We start from the raw sequence: 20,281 nt of genomic DNA, 5'->3' as shown, positions 1-20,281 counted from the left end.
GAACCACCCTGTGTGTTTCCACCTGTGAGGAAAGAGATATTTATTGATGATCAGTGTACTTTGTGAGATTTATTTTCAAGTCCCGAAATTTTTTTGTACAGTTCTTTTAAATTCTGCTGTTTTATGGTTTAAATTTTTACCTGAGAATGAAGTAAAATCTTAACATGTTTAAACAACAATTTTTTGAGCAATCACGATTGCTTATTGTTCTCACTTGACTGTTCTGAATTCTTATGATTTTATCCCCCCCCCCCCCCCCCCCACCCGCCTCCCTCTGCAGCACCACCGTCGACCGGCCGCCTCACGATGCTGCTCCTCTAGCGAAAACCGTCTCCAGGTTGCGTCACTTACTTGCCTACACTTACAACTACCCACACATAAACATCCCCCTCCACACACAAACACACACTCGTGATTGCGAAAAACATAATTTGAATTCAAGATGTCAAAGTTCAAATTATATTTTTTTGTGTGTTCCAAAGGTATGTATGAACTCGTTATCACTGTAATTACTAAAACTTACAGTAAAATATTCAACAATATTATTACAGAATTTCAACTTAACCTAAAGAACATGTTCACTTTTTGTTCTGTTTGCCTATTTTTGTAGCTTTGTTAAAGCTTTCGTATAAAAAAAAAATCCTTTTTAAATAAAAACTGCCAATTGTCTAAACGGACCTTTTGTGGCCTAACAAAAATTCGTCAGTAATGTCATGTACCTAATAAAGGGACAAGTTCCTCAAACATTTTCCCCCAATTAGATCACTGTACATAACTATAAATAAACATGAACAGACCACATTAAACAACATGAGTTTAATATAAACTCTTAATACATAAAAGTTAGTATAAAAATATGATTTCACAAATTCACAAGCGCTACATGAGAAGCTTCATTTATCATACAAAGATGCTTTCAACATATTGATATTTAGCTTTCAATGAAAAATGACTCAGCAATATGGCAGTTATCAAATGGCATTAAAACATGAAATGCAAATGTTCATAGCTGCATTGGTAAAGTATAAAAATTATAACAGACAAATTTTTGGCTGTAAATCAAAGCATAAAAATATGCAATTAAAATTACAAACCAAATATATATTCAATATACAATTTACAGCATCATTTTCTAAAATGCATTAAAATTGTATACAAATGTTACAACTTAAATTTGTCAAGTTGAATTTAAGTAGAAATAAATTGGTTCAGCATACGTAGTACACATTCTAATTATAAATATGGAGACTCATATTCAAATAATGTAAAATCTTCTTTATAAACTTCAAAAAGCTTTCTGTGTAAATTTGTCGATATATTTCTGTAATACAATTGCATTAAATCCCCAGTTGGTTGCTTTTTATAGCTCTGGAGCCTATCTGGAAATTTGACTTTAGTCGATATGCCAGTTTTCCTCAGTATAAATGTGGCATCATCACTCAATGTTTCATATTTTCCAATAAAGTCATATTTTAATATGGCAAGGAAAGCATAAATCAAATACAGGTCGCCAATGCTCATTAAAAGCCTTTTTCCAATCCTCCACATTTAAACTTGTAACATATTGTATAAATTCCAAAAATCTTACATCATGTCCTTTTTCAATGGATTCTTCAGAAGGGTTGGGTCTAAATTTTTTTATGATTTCAGTACCAAATCGAGTTCTGAAATAATCAACGTAACTCTCCTCTAATTTGTTCCTGTATGCCGAAAGAAGTCTCTCATAGGGATGCCTGGCAAAAAAGAACTTCCAATAATGCTTTAACTTGTCACTAATTTCTTTGTTTGCTATATTGACTCAGCAATGTAAAAGCAGTAGCCTGATGTGTTTCATTACCACTAATAGATAACGGATCTTTGTCAGCACTTCTTAAAGCCAAAAAAGTATTCTTTTCCAATTTGTACAGGCCACCTAAAATATACATTACATATGATAAATACATTTTATCTATAATGTAAGGAATTAAAAAAAAATGTATTAAGCTAAATATTACTATTTTTATGTAAATTGCATGAATTTTGAAAGTTTGATGAACCACTAAGTGCAACACATAATTTCCAGAATTTTTCTTAAATTTGAATTCATTTTGGGTAACAACCCAAAATTAAAATAATAGAATACTTTTCTCTTTTCACTACCAAGAAACCATGGGGAAAAAAGTCACACTTAAAAGCTCAAAATAGACCATCAGCAGATGTTGAATATGAATGATAAAGTCTACAGTAAAAACAATTAGACAAGTTTGAACTGTAAACAAAAAAGACCACCACAATACATAACTTCATTCAAAAGTTTTGCAAAAAAAAAAGGAGCATATTTTTAGTTGCAAATTTTCATGTTTGAGAAATTTGGGCATCTCTAAATAAAATTACCAACATAGTTTCAAGATAATCTGAATTTGAAGACCGTCCAAAATTCAAGGACATATATAGATATCCAAGATTTACAATATTGGGGACAGGGCTCCCATGGACCCTCAAAAGCCCCTATTTTCAAGTATTGTTTGTAAGGGCCCCTCTACCTCTAAGGGCCATATTTTGCAGTCAAAAGCCCTAAAAATAAATCAAAAGCCTTTTTTTTTATCATTTGGATCATTCCATGTCATTTTCATGAAACTTTCAAAAGTCTTGGCGTGTTAAATTCATGCAAATATATATTTTTTAAATCTATCACAATAGAATAACTAAGACAATTATATGCTCTTTAATTTAATATATGATTTTCAAGTTTTTAAAGTTAAAAAATCCTGGTTTTTTGAGGTCCTTTGAAAATGCTGACAAAAAAAGAAAATCCCCCCCCCCTCCCAATGTTCTCTTTCTTGAATACATCCAAAAAAATTTCAGAGTGGGACCATGAATGGACCAGCAGTTACTGCAAATAATATGGGAAAATTTTTGAAATTTGCTTTAAAATACTCCAACCCCAGTTTTTATCATAGCTGCTGTTATATAATACAGTGGCCGCTGCTTATATGAAATTTACCCAGGGGCGGACCGGCCAATGGGCCCTTAAGCCTGAACACCCTTTTAATTTTTAAAAAAAATTTTTGGTGCAACTTCCTTATTTCATTCATTCATTATTATTTTTTGCGCTCAAACCTGTGCCACTTTACTTCTAGCCTAGTCAATAAAGGTTTCGTGTCTCAACTAATTTAGGGAAAGCTGAATTTTTGCAGGATGTTAGCACATACAGCAAACACTAAAAAAACACCAAGTCCCGACCTCCACCCCTATGATTATACGTTTTTTGTGTCGCAACTAATTTAGGGAAAGCTGATTTTTTGCACGATGTTAGTTCTTAAATTACATACTTAGAAACATAAAGTCTTGACCCCTCCTCTTGCTCCCCCCCCCAACCCTTCCAAAACATTGCAAGCGCAGAACTATGATTATACTCATACAGCTCAAAAATTAATGATGTTACCGAGGAGTTCCTTTTTTTTTATTTCACTCCTAACAATATGAGAAACCAGCGGTGTCCAACCTATGTCCCGCGGGACACATTCGGCCCCCAAAGCTGATCCACGTGGCTCGCTCTTTTGTGAAATTTTACCACCATTAATGACAGTGTTCCAAATTTGGAGCCAAATATTTAGAAATTGGTTTTTGAAAAACATGTTGCATTTAATAAAAGAAGCATCAAGTATTTTCCCATGTCATTTAGGAAAGAGTAAAACGTTTTGAAATTTTATATGGGCTCCAGCCCGGGAGAACGATTTTAGTACCATCTGCGGCCCTTATGGGAAGAAAAGGATTGGGGACCACTGTTATAAACAAATTATGCTACATACACTTTTTATGTAGATAACTCAGTTTCCCCGTTTTACTAACTTAATCACATACAGAAAACTCACTACAAAAAACAAAAAATAAATTCAACAAACAACAGCCTTTTATCATTACAATCTTGGGAAGAAATGTTTGAACAAAACTTATAGATAATAATACAATGATGATCTGCAATATTTATTTAGTTGAAATGGCGCATCAATGTAATTACGTTCACTTTAAGGTTTTACAACGAAAATGCAATATTTTGTTACAAAAGTTTATATTTCTTTTTTTTTCCTGATAGTCTACAGAATAATGTTTGGTCCAAAAATATTGTTATAGTGCATTCCACAAATGGACCTGCAATCGAACCCAGCTTTAGGACAGCTACTGTTTGTAACACACAATGTTTTACAATTGCAAGATTATTAGCAGGAGAAATTCATTTGGAGCGGGGATAATTGTTATGGGCTTAGGTGTCAGTCAGTTGCTTGAAGTAAATTGCCAACCCCATTCTTCTGCTGGAAATTTAAAACCTAACCAAGTTTGAAGTATAAAAAGTTTCTGTATAAGCAAGTAATAGCAAAAATGTCCCTAAAGTCAAATTTTGATTTAGCAAAACTTCCACCAACCTTAGACGCCGCTCAAAAACATCTTTTTAGGGTTTACCACTAGATTCAAACTTGGTTAGGTTTTAAACTTCCCCCAGAAGAGTCGGGTTGTCAATTTACTTCAAGCAAGACTGATTCCTAAGCTCATGGTGAATACCTCTGCTCTAAGTGAACTTCTCCAACTAATACCAGGGATAGAAGTGACATTTGCCAACAAAAATATAGGAAAATATAGGAATTTTCTGAAAAAAATATAGGAATTGGATAGAAAATATAGGAATTTTCTGAAAAAAATATAGGAATTCGATGGAAAATATAGGAATTTTTTGCAAACAATATAGGAATTTTTTTAAATAATATGGGAACATTTTGAAAATAAAAAAAAAGAGGACATACAGGAATTTTTATAACAAGGCAGGCCAGTAGGACATTTTTTTTTTCAAAATGCAATACAGTCGAACCTGTCTATCTCGAATTTTACGGCACATAAGAAAAATTCGAGATATGGAGGCTTCGAGATACAGAAGTTTTGAAAAAAGTTCTAAAAATAAGTAATTGGAGCAATGACTCGAAAGTAAAACTTTGGGAGCAATTTTACTAATCACAGGGATGAGAGTGGTCAGAGGGCAAAAAGGAGTAAATCCAAAAAATTACGTAAAAGGGATGATAGCCAAAAAAATTTCGTGAAAGGGATGATATCCAAAAACGCATCAAAATAGAACCTGGAAGCCATGATATCCAAAAATTCAACAAAAAAATGGCTAATTTACCAGTTTTAAAGGTAATACGTATTTAATTAAATATGAGTAATAATTTTGTACAATTTGCGGCATTGTACCATTTCTTGCAAGGGTGTTTATTCCTAAATAAATCTAAATTTTGAAAAAGAGGCAACAATTTCTAACCCGAGTCCTTGAACAAAGGGTTGGGGGAGCCAGAGTTCAATCTTGGCTGCATCACACAATAGTGTCAACTTTTCATATTTTTTAGAGAAAAATACATTTTTTTCATTAAAAACATTTGAGTTTATAGTGTTAAACGAGTGAGAACATAAATTTTAAAATTAGATGTTTGTAAAGTAAAAATTTACAACAGAGAGAAAAATCTCAAATTTCTTTATGTGGTAGAACATACTTTTCATAGTAAGAATTAAAAATAAATAAATATATATGTATATAAACGATTGGTTATCTTTTTCCTTGCATTGGAACCTAAAATTTGTTTTTGAAAACTTCCTAATACAATTTTGGAATAAAAAGAACAACTTGCAGCTGCCTCATTTAATCATGAAATCTCAAAAGTTTTAACAGGTTGTAAAACCTAAACCATTTGAGATTCACCATAAATATTTTTTACTTTCTTAAATACACAAAAAAAAGCAGCCATGCCAAGTTTAAAAAAAAAAAAAAAATTCGAGACTGTGGGTGCTAAGCCACATTTTTTGATTGAGTTTTGCATTTTTTCTAAAATAAATTAAAGAAATAAAAATATTATTGAAATGATGAATAAAATAAGCGGATATAAGGTAGAAAAGAGTAAAAAACCACCCAACAATAAAAATAATTGAAATACTTTCAGGATGCAAAAAGATTGAAATCTCAAACGAGGCATGCAACTTTCGGCGCAGCACGTGTTTGACGTCGTTGGCATGATTCCAAAACGTACGTTTTTGGCAGATATCGCGGAGGACGAAGATTCAAGGCGAAAAAATAGAACAAATAAGAAATTGGAAACCGAAAATTTTTAAAAATCGTATTTTTTTCCGATTTTTGAGAAAAATAAGGCTTGAAAGAGGCAAAAAAAGGAGGAAAAGGAGGAAAGGTTTTAAAAGCCAACAGAAAAATCCGGAAAAATCTCATCCCTGTAATCAACAATGTCCCCTTCCTCTCAGTTTCAGAAGGGATTTAATTGCTGGAAAACTTGCTTTTTGTGCATAAAGTTTTAATTCTGGAGGATTATGTGACTGCTAATATTAAGAAAAGTGCTTTCTGTCTCCAAATTCCAGTCAATAAAGATTGTTGTGGATGGAATTCAAGAAAGACACTTAAGTCGAAATTCGAGTTATGCAGGTTTTCAGAAAATTTCATTCAAGACAAACATGGGGGAAAACATTGAATTAATACTTTATGTGCAGGGAAAATGAAAAACTTCGACACAGAGAGGTTTTTTGAGATAGGCAGGTTCGAGATAAACAGGTTCGACTGCACTACTATTTGATTAAAAACATGTAATAACACTACCTGACATAAGTGCAATACATATGCATAAATAAGTCTAAAAATACAATTCTGCTTTGTTCTTAGAATTTTAAGCACTTAAGCATCTTGTCTGATTCCATCCCGTGAATGACCAAATATGGCGACTATGTTTCACACGTAGCTGCTGGTCCGGTAGCTTTCCGGTTGGAAAAAAAAAATGATAGCTCCAGATTTAACCTATTATGTTGTTTGTATATTTATTTTATGAATGAGCTGCTTTTGAATGTGGAATTTTGTGAATGGGGCCGCTTTTATGATGCGTAAATTTGTGAAGGGGCCGCAAAGCGGACCCAATTTGTGTCTGGAACGACCCCAAAGTGTGCATGTCTTTCCGACTTCCTCAATTCTTTTAAAATCGAGAACAGCTTTGCGTATTCTTTTTTGAAAACTTGGCTGTGCGGCCTCTTCGGAGGCATTATTATTAAAATGAACGTTTAGTTGATACGTGAACTGCAGCACCTACATTCCACACAATTAAAACCAAAACAATCGAAGTTGAGATGAGCTATCCCGCAAGTAGCAATAATTGCAACCGTAGCAAAACGCAAAGTTCCGAAAAAAGAAAAAAAATCGTGCGTGTGGAGACCTGAAATGGTAAGTAGCCGGAGAGCCCTTCCTAGAATGACATCATCAAAACCTACACAGCCCATGCGCCCATCATGATCGCCCAAGTTCATCGACGCTGAGTTCGAAAGTGAAGTTTTGAGGACTTGTGCAGGAGCTTAATGGGCTCAGAATTGAGCTGCAGAGACGAACTAAAGTCAAACGCTGATCCACTCAGGAAGAAACATAGTACAGGGCACTCAACACATTTTAGCTTTAGAAAAGGAAGGAGACCATTTTCAACTAAAAAGAGGACTAAAGAGGACCAGTTAGGATTAAAAAAGATGACCTTGGGAGGACCATTCATTTAATTTCAAGGAAGCACCAAAAGGCAAATTAGCTGCCTGCTGCTAAATCCATGAAGATAATTTGTTAATTAACCATAATACTGAGATTTTTAATGATACAATTCCTTTATCTTCTGCACAACTGTTCTTTTTATCCATTGAATAATAATATTATTTACACAAACATTTGGATGGGAGGGGGGGGGGTTGCTGGTAGTCCCACAGAAGGATAGATGAAGCTGTGCTTCATCTTTCCTTAGTTTAAAATTATTTTTGTGTTTTTCTGTCTTGTAATGCTTCTTAATAGCATTATACCCTTCACAACCGATATGAATCTATCACACACCAAACAGATCTACTGTATTCAAAGTTTTCCTAAAAATGTCTGAAATGCTCAATCACAAAGGGAAGCAGATCACATGAGGCTTAGTTTTGCAATTTTCATATTCAAAGTATATTTTCAAGAATCATAAAGCTTACATTAAAAAATTACTCCATGATTGCAGGGCTATGAGTGCTTTGAACTTTTATGGGGGGGGGGGAACAAATCCCCCCCTTAGCAGGCATCATGCCGCCTGCCTTGTCTAGTGGTCAGAGAAGTCTGACTGCGACAGGAAGGTCCGGGTTCGAATCCCGGCTCGGGCATGGACGTACTTTCTTTTGTCCTTTCTTTGTGTGAATCTAATGTTACGCTGTGAATAATTGCCTACCCTATAAACTGGTCCTTATGACATGTGTGTACTGTGGAAGTCGGACTTCACACCAAATGACAGTGCGGTTGGAAAAATGAAGCAGCGCATCCTAAATTGCCAGCCTAGCTGGCACATGAGAACAACAGCAGGCATCATGACAATGAAATGATGTACACAAATTCAACTTGATGAAATTACATACTTCAACTTTGTTTCATATACAAATGCTACTTTAAAATGCTATGTACTCAATTATTTAAATTTAATATCCCCCCCACACAAAAAAACAGTAATAAACGAAAATAAGCAAGGAATAATCAAAATTAAGTTTGAAAAACTAAATAAACTCGAATTAAACACAAAAATTATTAATTTTTTTAGTTATTTAAATAAAAATTAAAACGTATCATGTCAAAAGAACTTCTAATTGTCATAAATATAAAAATATTTATAAGATGCAAAACTATTGAAAGCTCACAGAAGCATATTTTCACGAACCAAGTTCAATGTTGGCATGCTTCCCATAAAACATTTATTTTCTACTAAATTAAACATAAAACATGCTAATCTAAGGTGGCATATGGGAAAATAACATTCGATTGGGAAAAATATTTCAACATTTACATGATTCAAAAAGATTGAAATTTCAAACACAAAAAGCAATTTTCCACGAAGTCCGAGTAAGTTCAATGTTACCGTGGTTTCCAAAATAATTCCTTCTTTAATTACCAAAATTAAACGAAAAATAAACTAAACTAAGGTAGCATATGTTAAAACAACTTCCAATTGTGGAACACATCAAAATATTTACAAGATGCAAAAGGATTGAAATTTCAAACGCGAGAAGCATTTTTCCGCGAAATCCGAGTAAGTTCAATGTTGCCATGGTTTCAAAAATAATTCCTTCATTAACTATTGAAATTAAACGAAAAATAAGCTAAGCTAAGGTCATGTCAAAATCACTTTGGATTGTAAAAAGCATCAAAATATTAACAAGATGCAAAAGGATTGAAATTTCAAACGCGAGAAGCAATTTTCTGCGAAGTCCGAATAAGCTCAATGTTACCATGGTTTCCGAAGTAATTCCTTCGTCAATTATTGAAATTAAACGAAAAATTCGCTAAACTAAGGTAGCATATGTTAAAATAACTTCCAATGGTGGAACACATCAAAATATTTACAAGATGCAAAAGGATTGAAATTTCAAACGCGAGATGCAATTTTCCGCGAAGTTCGAATAAGCTCAATGTTGTCATGTTTTCCAAATTTTTTCCTTCGTTAATTACTAAAATTAAACGAAAAATAAGCTAAACTAAGGTAGCATATGTTAAAATATCTTCCAATTGTGGAACACATCAAAATATTTACAAGATGCAAAAGGATTGAAATTTCAAACGCGAGAAGCATTTTTCCGCGAAATCCGAGTAAGTTCAATGTCGCCATGGGTTCCAAAATAATTCCTTCGTTAATTATTGAAATTAAATGAAAAATAAGCTAATCTATAGCAGCATATGTCAAAATACTTCCAATTGTCAAATACATCAAAATGTTTACAAGATGCAAAAGGATTGAAATTTCAAACGCGAGAAGCAATTTTCCGCGAAGTCCGAATAAGCTCAATGTTACCGTGGTTTCTAAAATAATTCCTTCGTTAATTATTGAAATTAAACGAAACATACGCTAAACTAACGTAGCATATGTCAAAATAACTTCCAATTGTGGAACACATTAAAATATTTACAAGATGCAAAAGGATTGAAATTTCAAACGCGAGAAGCATTTTTCCGCGAAATCCGAGTAAGTACAATGTTGCCATGGCTTCCAAAATAATTCCTCCGTTAATTATTGAAATTAAATGAAAAATAAGCTAATCTATAGCAGCATATGTCAAAATACTTCCAATTGTCAAATACATCAAAATGTTTACAAGATGCAAAAGGATTGAAATTTCAAACGCGAGAAGCAATTTTCCGCGAAGTCCGAATAAGCTCAATGTTACCGTGGTTTCTAAAATAATTCCTTCGTTAATTATTGAAATTAAACGAAACATACGCTAAACTAACGTAGCATATGTCAAAATAACTTCCAATTGTGGAACACATTAAAATATTTACAAGATGCAAAAGGATTGAAATTTCAAACGCGAGAAGCATTTTTCCGCGAAATCCGAGTAAGTACAATGTTGCCATGGCTTCCAAAATAATTCCTCCGTTAATTATTGAAATTAAATGAAAAATAAGCTAATCTATAGCAGCATATGTCAAAATACTTCCAATTGTCAAATACATCAAAATGTTTACAAGATGCAAAAGGATTGAAATTTCAAACGCGAGAAGCAATTTTCCGCGAAGTCCGAATAAGCTCAATGTTACCGTGGTTTCTAAAATAATTCCTTCGTTAATTATTGAAATTAAACGAAACATACGCTAAACTAACGTAGCATATGTCAAAATAACTTCCAATTGTGGAACACATTAAAATATTTACAAGATGCAAAAGGATTGAAATTTCAAACGCGAGAAGCATTTTTCCGCGAAATCCGAGTAAGTACAATGTTGCCATGGCTTCCAAATTAATTCCTCCGTTAATTATTGAAATTAAATGAAAAATAAGCTAATCTATATCAGTATATGTCAAAATAACTTCCAATTGTGAAAAACATCAAAATGTTCACAAGATGTAAAAGGATTGAAATTTCAAACGCGAGATGCAATTTTCCGCGAAGTACAAATAAGTTCAATGTTGCCCTGGTTTCCAAATTTTTCCCTTCTTTAATTACCAAAATTAAACGAAAAATAAACTAAACTAAGGTAGCATATGTTAAAATAACTTCCAATTGTGGAACACATCAAAATATTTACAAGATGCAAAAGGATTGAAATTTCAAACGCGAGAAGCATTTTTTCGCGAAATCCGAGTAAGTTCAATGTTGCCATAGTTTCCAAAATAATTCCTTCGTTAATTATTGAAATTAAACGAAAAATAAGCTAAGCTAAGGTCATGTCAAAATCACTTTGGATTGTAAAAACATCAAAATATTAACAAGATGCAAAGGGATTGAAACCTTAAACACGAAAGCAATTTTTCGCGATAAATCAAACCGAATATATATATGTTCAGAAAATTGTACTATTGAAACACAATCCAATGATTTTTGAAAGAATTCAAGCAATAAAGAAACTTTTCATACATTTTCAGGGTTTTCAAGCACTTGAAAAAAAAAGACCTTTTTTTTCCAATAACCATTCAAGGTTTTTTTAATGGGCGTACGAACTTGGTTTAACACGCGCTGCGGCAGCGTGTTTGGGTGTACAGTAACTTTTAACGAAATGAAAAAACTTTTAAAATGTGATATTTAAGTAAAAACTATGTAAAAGCGGACTAATCAGACTGAAATGTTAAAAAGCAGTCTAAAGCGGACTTTACCATAAAAAACGAACTGTGGCGGGAAAAGCGGACCATTTGGGAGCCCTGCTTAGATAAAATGGCGTCTGCGCGTCGCTCGCGGAAATGCAGTAGCAAAAAGTCGGGGGAAAAGTTAAAAAAAAAAAAAAAGGAAGCGGAAACTGAAAATATAGGAAAATATAGGAATTATAGGAAAATAGGAACCTTTTTCAGAAATATAGGAAAATATAGGAATATAGGAACGCTGCGATGCCTGTAATACCTTGCAACTGTAAAACATTATTAGTTACAACAAACTGTATCTGTTGTAAAGCTTGGTTCGATTACACGTCAATGTGTGGACACTGTAGTGGAATGCACTGTAACAATATTTTCGGACCAAACCAACAAAATATTAGAAGATAACCCCTTATAAAAGACTAAAAAATAATAACAAAAAGTAATATTAAACAATAAAAGTAATAATATCCGCTGCGAGGAAATAATCAGTTGAAATATACTACAGTGAAACCTCTGAAAGTTGACCACTTGCGGTGCACTATTTTAGTGGTCAACTTAAACAGGTGGTCAACTTATAGAGGTTAATTTATATGATATAGGACTAATTTTGTACCTGAAAAAACGCAGTCAACTTAGACAGGTGGTTAATTTACAAGGGTGGTGAACTTGACAAGTTTTACTGTATTCTTGATTTATTTAATGCAAGACTTAAATAGTTAGCCAAACATTGACCATTATTTTGTAGACTACTATCTGCAACACACAAACGAACTATGAACTTTTTGTGACAAAAAATTGTACAATGGTAGTAAAACTTAAAGTGAACGTCATTATATTGTTTCATTTCAACTAAATGAGTCATTACATTATTACCTATAAATTTTGTCCAAACATTTCTTCCCAAGATGTATAGATAAAAAGCTGTAATTAGTTGAAGTTACTTTTTGTAGTGAGTTTTCTGTTTATGATGAAGTTGTTAAAATGGTGAAACTGAGCTATCTACTTTAAAAGTGTATGTAACATAATTTGTTTATAAGAGTTGTCCATAATCCATAACATTTTTTTCCCGAGCGCCGCAGATCATACTAAAATCGTTCTCACGGGCACCTATGAAATTTTAAAATATTTTACTCTTTTCTAAATAAAATGGGAAAATACGGAAAAAGAAAAAAAAATGTAAATCAATAATTGTTGTTATCATTACTTGATGCTTATTTTGTTAAATGCAACCTGTTTTTCAGAAACCTATTTCTAAATATTCGGCTCCTAATTTGTAACATTGTCATTAATCGCACTCTTTGAGTTTGTAAAATTTTAAACCAACAGGCCACACGGATCAGCTTCACGGGCTGGATGTGTCCAGTGTGCCGTAGGTTGGGCACCACTTGTTTATAATATTGTTAAGAATGAAATAAAAAAAAGGAACTCCCTGGTAACATCATTAATTTTTGAGCTGTAAGCATATAATCATAGTACTTCTCTTGCAATGTTTCGGAAGAATTGGGCGGGGCGGAGCAAGAGGGGGGGGGGGGGGAGTCGGGACTTTGTTTTTTTAGTGTACAGTTTAATTACTAACATCCTGCTAAAAAACAGCTTTCCCCTTATTTTTTGCAACACAAAAAGCGTATAATCATAGTACTGCTCTTGCAATGTTTCGAAGGGAGTGGGGAGGAAAGCAAGAGGGGTGGGGGGTCGGGACTTTGTGTTTTTTAGTGTGTACTTGGTGTGCTAACATCCTGCAAAAATTCAGCTTTCCCTAACTTAGTTGCGACAAAGCCTATTTTTTTTTACCTTCATTGACTGGGCTATCTTTTGTTTTTCTTTTCTTACAACTCATAAACTTGTGTATCAGTTTTTTTTTTTTTTTTGAGCCTTCTGGAGGCCAAGGTGGACGTCCTCTTGCGGGATCCAGTCCGCCTCTAAATACACCTTTGTTCTAAACAGTTCTGATTCCATAAAGCAGCTGTTTCAATAAAGCTGGATTTTGTTCTCTTTTTGGCAATTTGATTTATTAAAGCAGTTGACTCAATTAACTGATTCAATTAACCAGCGTCCACTCACCATGAAAATGTTCTTGCTATGCTGCTGCCCTGAAGTCACAATACATACAATTAGAAATGGGCCTGAAAAAGGCCATATTTTTTAATCTGCTGAGAGAGTGCCTGGAGAACAATCTTTTTGCATTCCAAAACAAATACACCTCATCTATGACTAGTTTCCTTTGCAAACAAACTCGACTGCAAATCATTTTTTGTGGAAAAATTATGAAGCAATACAAAATATTTTTAACAACAGCATCTATGAGGAGGAAGCACAGTGCAGACTTTAGCATTGAATTTTTTTGGAGCAGACTACCTTTATTGAAGAAGAAAACACCACGTGGCAATTCTACGGAAAACAGTCATTTTGTCCGGTACGTGACGTCACATATATTTCATTAAAAACAGAACACAATGTGTCAAAGTTAAGTTTTACGTTAAATATATGTGAACATTCCAGTATGAATATCCCTGTAACTTATTTATACAGCTGATTCTAATCTAGTTACATAAAAGTTTTATTCAATAAAAATTTCAATTTGAATTTTTTTCCTCGCATAATAGTAACTAAAATTTTCGACGTTTATGCTTGTGTGCAAATGAAAATATAGTGCAATAATTATCTTGAATGCAATAAATGATAATTTTTGAACTGAAGGGGAAAAATATGTATTTGCGAATCTTTTACAGCTTTGTGTCTTTTCTTCTTGACTATGGTGCCATTTCATGATCTAAAATTAACTTCCTAACTACTTTATGAAAATACCAATAATTTGTTTCTAAAAATTGTCAAGCTACATAGTTCTTGTTCATTGTAGTAACAGAATATATTGTATTGAAAATATGAATTAAAAAACAAGAAATTGCACAAGTTTTAAAATATATAAGTGCACACATTTAATCATCACTTTATTGTTTTTTAATCTATGATTAAAAATTTTTTTTTTTTTGTTAAAACATCATGTAAAACTTTTTGCAAAAACCATTTAAAAAATTAAGCTTTTTTTTTTTTTTTGCTGCACCTAAATAATGCACATTTAATAACATTCCATTGAGTTATGAATGGAACTGAAATTAGTACTCTACCAATTGTTACATGAGAAAGTTTTTACGTAATAGAGTTATTGGCAATTTTTTAAGTAAAATATTTTTCAATAAACATTTTAGAAAAATATTATCAAATACTCATTAATTAAAGCTTAATTATATATATATTTCTGCATCAGGAATATTGCATTATATACTAATTGATTAGATTACACTCCTTTAGAGTTAGCATACTTTTTTTAAGATACTTTCGGACACTTTTGGACGGTAAAAACCACCTGCCCTGTCCTAAACCAGTTTTGGACAGTTAAAAACCCAACCCTGATAATTATGTGTGAATGAGAAAAAAATGAGCTAGCTTTTTAATCCCCGATGCACAAAGGAAGTGGGTTATAAGTTTGACGTGTCTGTGTATGTAACTGTCTGTGGCACTTGAGCGCCTAAACGGATGGACCGATTTTGAAAAAAGAAATTTGTTCAAAAGGAAATTTGATCGAGATTGTTCTTAGCTAGGTTGCATCTTTGCATGACATTAATTAACGAAGATATTAATTAAAAACCTCTAAAAGTTTTTTCCTGATTTTTATAATGAAAATATATTTGAAAAATTTTAAAATTTAGTACCAAAATAAAGAGCATTTTTTCTGCATCTGATAAAATGTGTTTGGAACTTACATGTTATATAGAATTCGAATTATAACGCTTTTTAAAGCAGATTTTAAACATGGCTAAGCCTTTATTCAGCGATTAGTAACCGAATTCATTGCTGGCCGACAAGGAAATTAAAGGCAGTGATTTAAAATTTTTATCAGTTGCCAGTTTTTATTTGTTAACAAATAAAATACTTGTAATTGATTTTAACAGTACAAGGCTTTTAAAAGGACTTTCAATTTTCCCTCTTGATTTTACATTTGCGACCCAGTCAGGGTTTTTTTTTAATTTTTAATTTTAGTTACTTAACAAGTAGGTAGACAGAAAAGTTACTGATCAGGAAAAAACTTTCACTTAATAGCTAACTTTAACTAATTAGCAGCTAACTTTAACTAATTAGCAAGTACATTCTATATCAAAAAAACTCCCATTCCCTGACATTTATTTTAGCAGACTGATATGCTATTAAAACACTGACACTTAAACCTTATGATAAGAAGCCAAGTTTTTAACATTTCTATTGCAGTTTGAAAAAATAAAGAAATATGTGTCAGCATTTTTAACATTTGCCATAAAGTAAATATTTAAATTATTTTATAATTTACACACTCATTTTGAACTAATTTATAATGACTGCATTCCCTAAGAATTTCAATTAAAAAATAATAATTACCTTTGGAACAAAACAATAAATCAGCTTATGTGCATCGTCTACAATAAAATGGTCAAAATATGAGCTTGGTATGTTTTCAACTGTCTGATTAATCTTCAAAAATTGACATGTTTTGTCTGCAAGCTTCTTACGTCTTCTTTGTTCAATATCAGTCTTAAAAAACTAGAATGATAAAATAACGGATATATACAGGAACATAAAAATTTTAAGAAAATGTTTATATACAATGTATCCAAATATTCATAAAGAAATTTTTCAAAAACAAAATACATTCACTTGCTTTCAGGGCTTAATTTTTACCAAGAGAAATGCAGGAGCCTGTAGTTCCCACACATTATATTTATTCATAAATAGCTTAAATTTCACCTAACCTGTTGTATTTGTAAAAAAAAAAAACTTTTAGAAGAAAAAGGAGCTCAGCTTCCTAGAGCTCCTATGTAACTCAAGTCCTGCTTGCTTTATAATTAGTTAGGTTAATCATTTTGCCACTAAAATGATATCTTTGCTGAGGTTGTGGCCACAACTGGTAAAATGGCAAAATCTAGGAAAATTGGCTGGATTAAAAAAATATACTATAAAACCATATCACTTTGTACCTAATACAATTGACAGTTAAATTAGAATATAATTTGAAATTTTCATGAATATTAATTTGATAATTAAAGCAATTTTAAAGAATACTTGAACGAAAACTTGAAATAGATTGGAAATGTTTCAAAAGTTGTTTTTGCTATGCAATTTTGGAAAAACAAAAAACATATTCTAGTACGGAAAATTTAATTAAATTTGATGAGTCAACTATTTTATGAAATTATTTTCATTACAAAAAGTTATCTACAGTTAATTATCAGGCTAAATACACTGCTTGACATTGAAAATGCAACACCAAGAAGGAGTGTTCAGAAATTTATGCAAATTTTAGAGTAGAAGTACATCACTGAGTTATGTAAATGATGTGAAATGTGCATCTCTCCGACGCACGTGAAGTAAGATATAAGGGAAGGAACTTGCAGAATGGGCAATATTCGTGGCCTTATTTCTGACTGGAGAATTATCGAAGAAATTTTGTTTTTGTCTCGGAGGATATGCTTAACACGAGAGAATGCCAGGCCGACGTCAGCGAAGGCACTTCCAGCGGATAGACGATTTTACGAGGGGGATGGTGATCAGACGGAGAAGGGGAGGTTGGTCCGTACATCAAAGCGCAGCTGATACCCACATGGATGCGAGCACGGTGCATCGGCTGTGCCGAAGATGGTTGGAACAACGAAATGTGTAAAGACTGAGGGGTGCAGGGGCAGCCAGAGTAATGTCAGAACGCGTGGATCGACGCATCCACTGACAAGCTGTAGCATGCCACAAGTCACTTGTTCCTCGATTCTGCAGCAGGAGCAAGATACCCTGAATGTTCCCGTGTCAACTAGAACCATTTCCCAACCTTTGGTTGCACATGATCTTCAATCACGGCGTCCGCTAAGAAGACTGCCATTGACCACACAACATAGACAGCAGCGTTTAGTATGGTGCCGGACTAGAGTGATGTGGATGACATTAATGGCGAAATCTCGTGTTCTGATATGAATCCCGCTTCTGTTTATCCAGTGATAGTCGCCGCATACGTGTGTGGCGTCGACGTGGATACAGATCTAATCCGGCAGTAACAGTGGAACGTCCCACCGCACGGCAACCTGGCATGATTTGGGGAGCAATTGCGTACAATTCCATATCACCCCTAGTTCATATTCAGGGTACTATGATGGCCCAACGATACTTGGATAATGTGCTGCGGCCGGTGGCAATCCCTTACCTGCAAGGGCTACCTAATGCAATTTTTCAGCAGGATAAGGCCCCACCACAGAGCTTGCATCTGCCAACATGCTCTCCAAGGCACACAGATGTTTTCCTGGCCACCATACTCTCCTGACCTGTCACAAATCGAACATGTGTGGGATGTGATTGGACGCCGTTTGCAGACTCTGTTCCTGCCTCGTTCAGAAGACAAACTGTGGTAAATGGTTGAAAGGGAATGGAGAGCTGTCCATCTGGACACCATCCGCACACTTATTGACTCTATGCCTAAACGTGTTTCTTCATGCATCGCTGTCCGCGGTGGTCCTACATCCTACTGAACCGACGCCGTTCTCGCTCTGTATTCTGCCTATCATTTCGAAATTAAGATCATTTAGTAGGGTCAGGTGGGGTAAAATGGGTAGTCAACATATAGAGTTTTAAAAACAAATTATTTTAAGTTCAATTTGCATTTTTTCGAGTGAGACATTATACTTGGCTGTTCTGAATTCTATTTCACAAAATATATTTTTTCAATTGATTATTTTTTAGTGAGAGGTAACACTTTAAATTGAAGTTGATAAATTCAAGCCACATGTTGTCTGCTTAAACTTCTATCTCCAGCTCCTGATTTTTGAGAAATTTTTATTACTGTGTCATAATATCTTTAGTTGGACATTTTTGTTGCTGCTTCAACATACAGAGAAGAAAAAAATTTTTTTTAATTTTTAATCTCATATTTTGAAAATGGGGTAAAATGGGTATATGGTTAGGCTTATCATTCCAGCAAGTAGTTTTAAATGATACAGCATAGTTTCCTTTAAATGAATATTAATTCATTTGTGGCTAATTTAAAATGATTGAAACATAAAAGTATGCAATGCCATGACATTATAAAATAAACTTCGCTCCATCATAATAAATAATAAGAAGCCAACGGTATACTTATTCTAGAGTTTGTGTGCACTTGTGCACAAAATCACATTTTCCTCAGAATATGCTGGGCCCAGCCTGTTGCTGGTCGTCACATTTGTATTTGATTGCAATCAGATGCTACCGATTTCTCTAATGTACTTTTAAATTCTTGGAACACATCCTCATTTCAATCCGAAAAGTATGCGTCACAAAGCAAGATTTAATCACCTTACTAGCTGCGTGCCCGGCGTTGCACGGGCTACTTAAAAAATGAAAGAGATGTCCAATTGATGTTTTTGTATTACTTTGATATCAGTTTCTAAAGCGCTAAGGAGTAAATAAATACGCGTAATGCAAGGTTTGCAAAACACCAGTAGAGCATATTTTTGTCAAAAATCTCTTTAACGTTAATCATAGTTATCAATGATACAAGTTATGAGTATTTTCAATTAGCACAAAAGATGAAAATATATGCATTATCAACTAGGACTCGACCGATGCATCGGCCTGGCCGATGCATCGGCGCCGATGGTTCAACAATTTAGCCATCGGCATCGGCATCGGCGGCCGATGCTAACTTGCGGGAAACATCGGCCCATCGGCCTTAAAAAACATCGAAAAGCCGATGGAATTGGCCGATGTTTTTGAAAAAAAAAAGGACTTTTGCTGTTTTTATAAAATTATTTACTTAAATTTCAGTATGAATTTCTATTTTTAGTCATCCCTAGAAGAGTTTTTAATACTACATTCAGGTACCAAACAAGTTAATTATTGCGTGTTGTTTCTTGCAGCAGGATGTACGTAAGGATCTGTCATAAGTCATAACTCAAAAATGATAATCTGTAGAAGGTTGTATGTGGGGTCTGCCGACGTTCCAGTTGTGCACTTCCCTTTTTGTTTTCGATCGGGAGTTCTGAAAAGCCTGTTTACTCCTTTTTTGTGGCTATTAATTACTTATTTCAATGCAAAACTAATATATCGTCTCAGACTGACGATCATTTGGTGTTATATTGCCGAATTGGAGTCTATGGAAACAAATATGAGATGGCGAAACCAATTTTTGTGTCATTTTATTAGATTCCCGTTGAACCGACGGTAATTTTTAATTTTTCGATATTTGTAATATGAATCACAGTAATGCAGTCTTTTCTGTATCGCTTCGGCGGAGTTACAAGTTTGGGGCCCGTCGAAATACATTTTGGGGATCACAGAAGTTGTAAAACATTTATCATTCGCATTTTTGTAACTCCTTCGGTGGCCATATGGTTATGGGGCCTCTCGCGCAATTGCAACATTTGCTATATTTTAAATCCTCCATTGCGCGTCAAAACAAACTCGGGTGCAAGTTTTGAAAGGGTTTTCTGCTCAATGTTTATGATTATTTTGAAATCTATTTTTACGACTATTTTTTGAATTTCCGAGAACACTTGCGTGCCCCTCCTCCCACTCCCTCAATTTCTGAAATTAAACTCTAGTTGTACTTCTGAGTTGTTTAAAACTAACACCATTCATAAAATTGGAGATTTTTTTTTTCAAACTTT

The 20,281-nt window shown here is 33.7% G+C and overlaps 1 protein-coding gene across 1 annotated transcript in view; it reads right to left on the bottom strand.

Moving 5' to 3' along the window:
- Positions 1-855: 855 nt before the first annotated feature.
- The window catches only part of LOC129233249 (carbohydrate sulfotransferase 11-like), a 41,541-nt gene continuing 22,115 nt past the window's right edge, over positions 856-20,281 (bottom strand). Inside the window, 5 exon segments of the mRNA XM_054867301.1 lie at positions 856-1,473; positions 1,475-1,786; positions 1,788-1,873; positions 1,876-1,912; positions 16,038-16,199. Of these exon segments, the coding sequence (XP_054723276.1) occupies positions 1,234-1,473; positions 1,475-1,786; positions 1,788-1,873; positions 1,876-1,912; positions 16,038-16,199 (837 nt within the window). The 3' untranslated portion in view covers positions 856-1,233.

This window comes from Uloborus diversus, unplaced genomic scaffold, assembly GCF_026930045.1.
Source record: "Uloborus diversus isolate 005 unplaced genomic scaffold, Udiv.v.3.1 scaffold_288, whole genome shotgun sequence".
In the NCBI taxonomy this organism is placed as follows: Eukaryota; Metazoa; Arthropoda; class Arachnida; order Araneae; family Uloboridae; genus Uloborus; species Uloborus diversus.
Note: the sequence above shows the minus strand (reverse complement) of the source record. Positions and strands in the feature narration are given on the sequence as shown.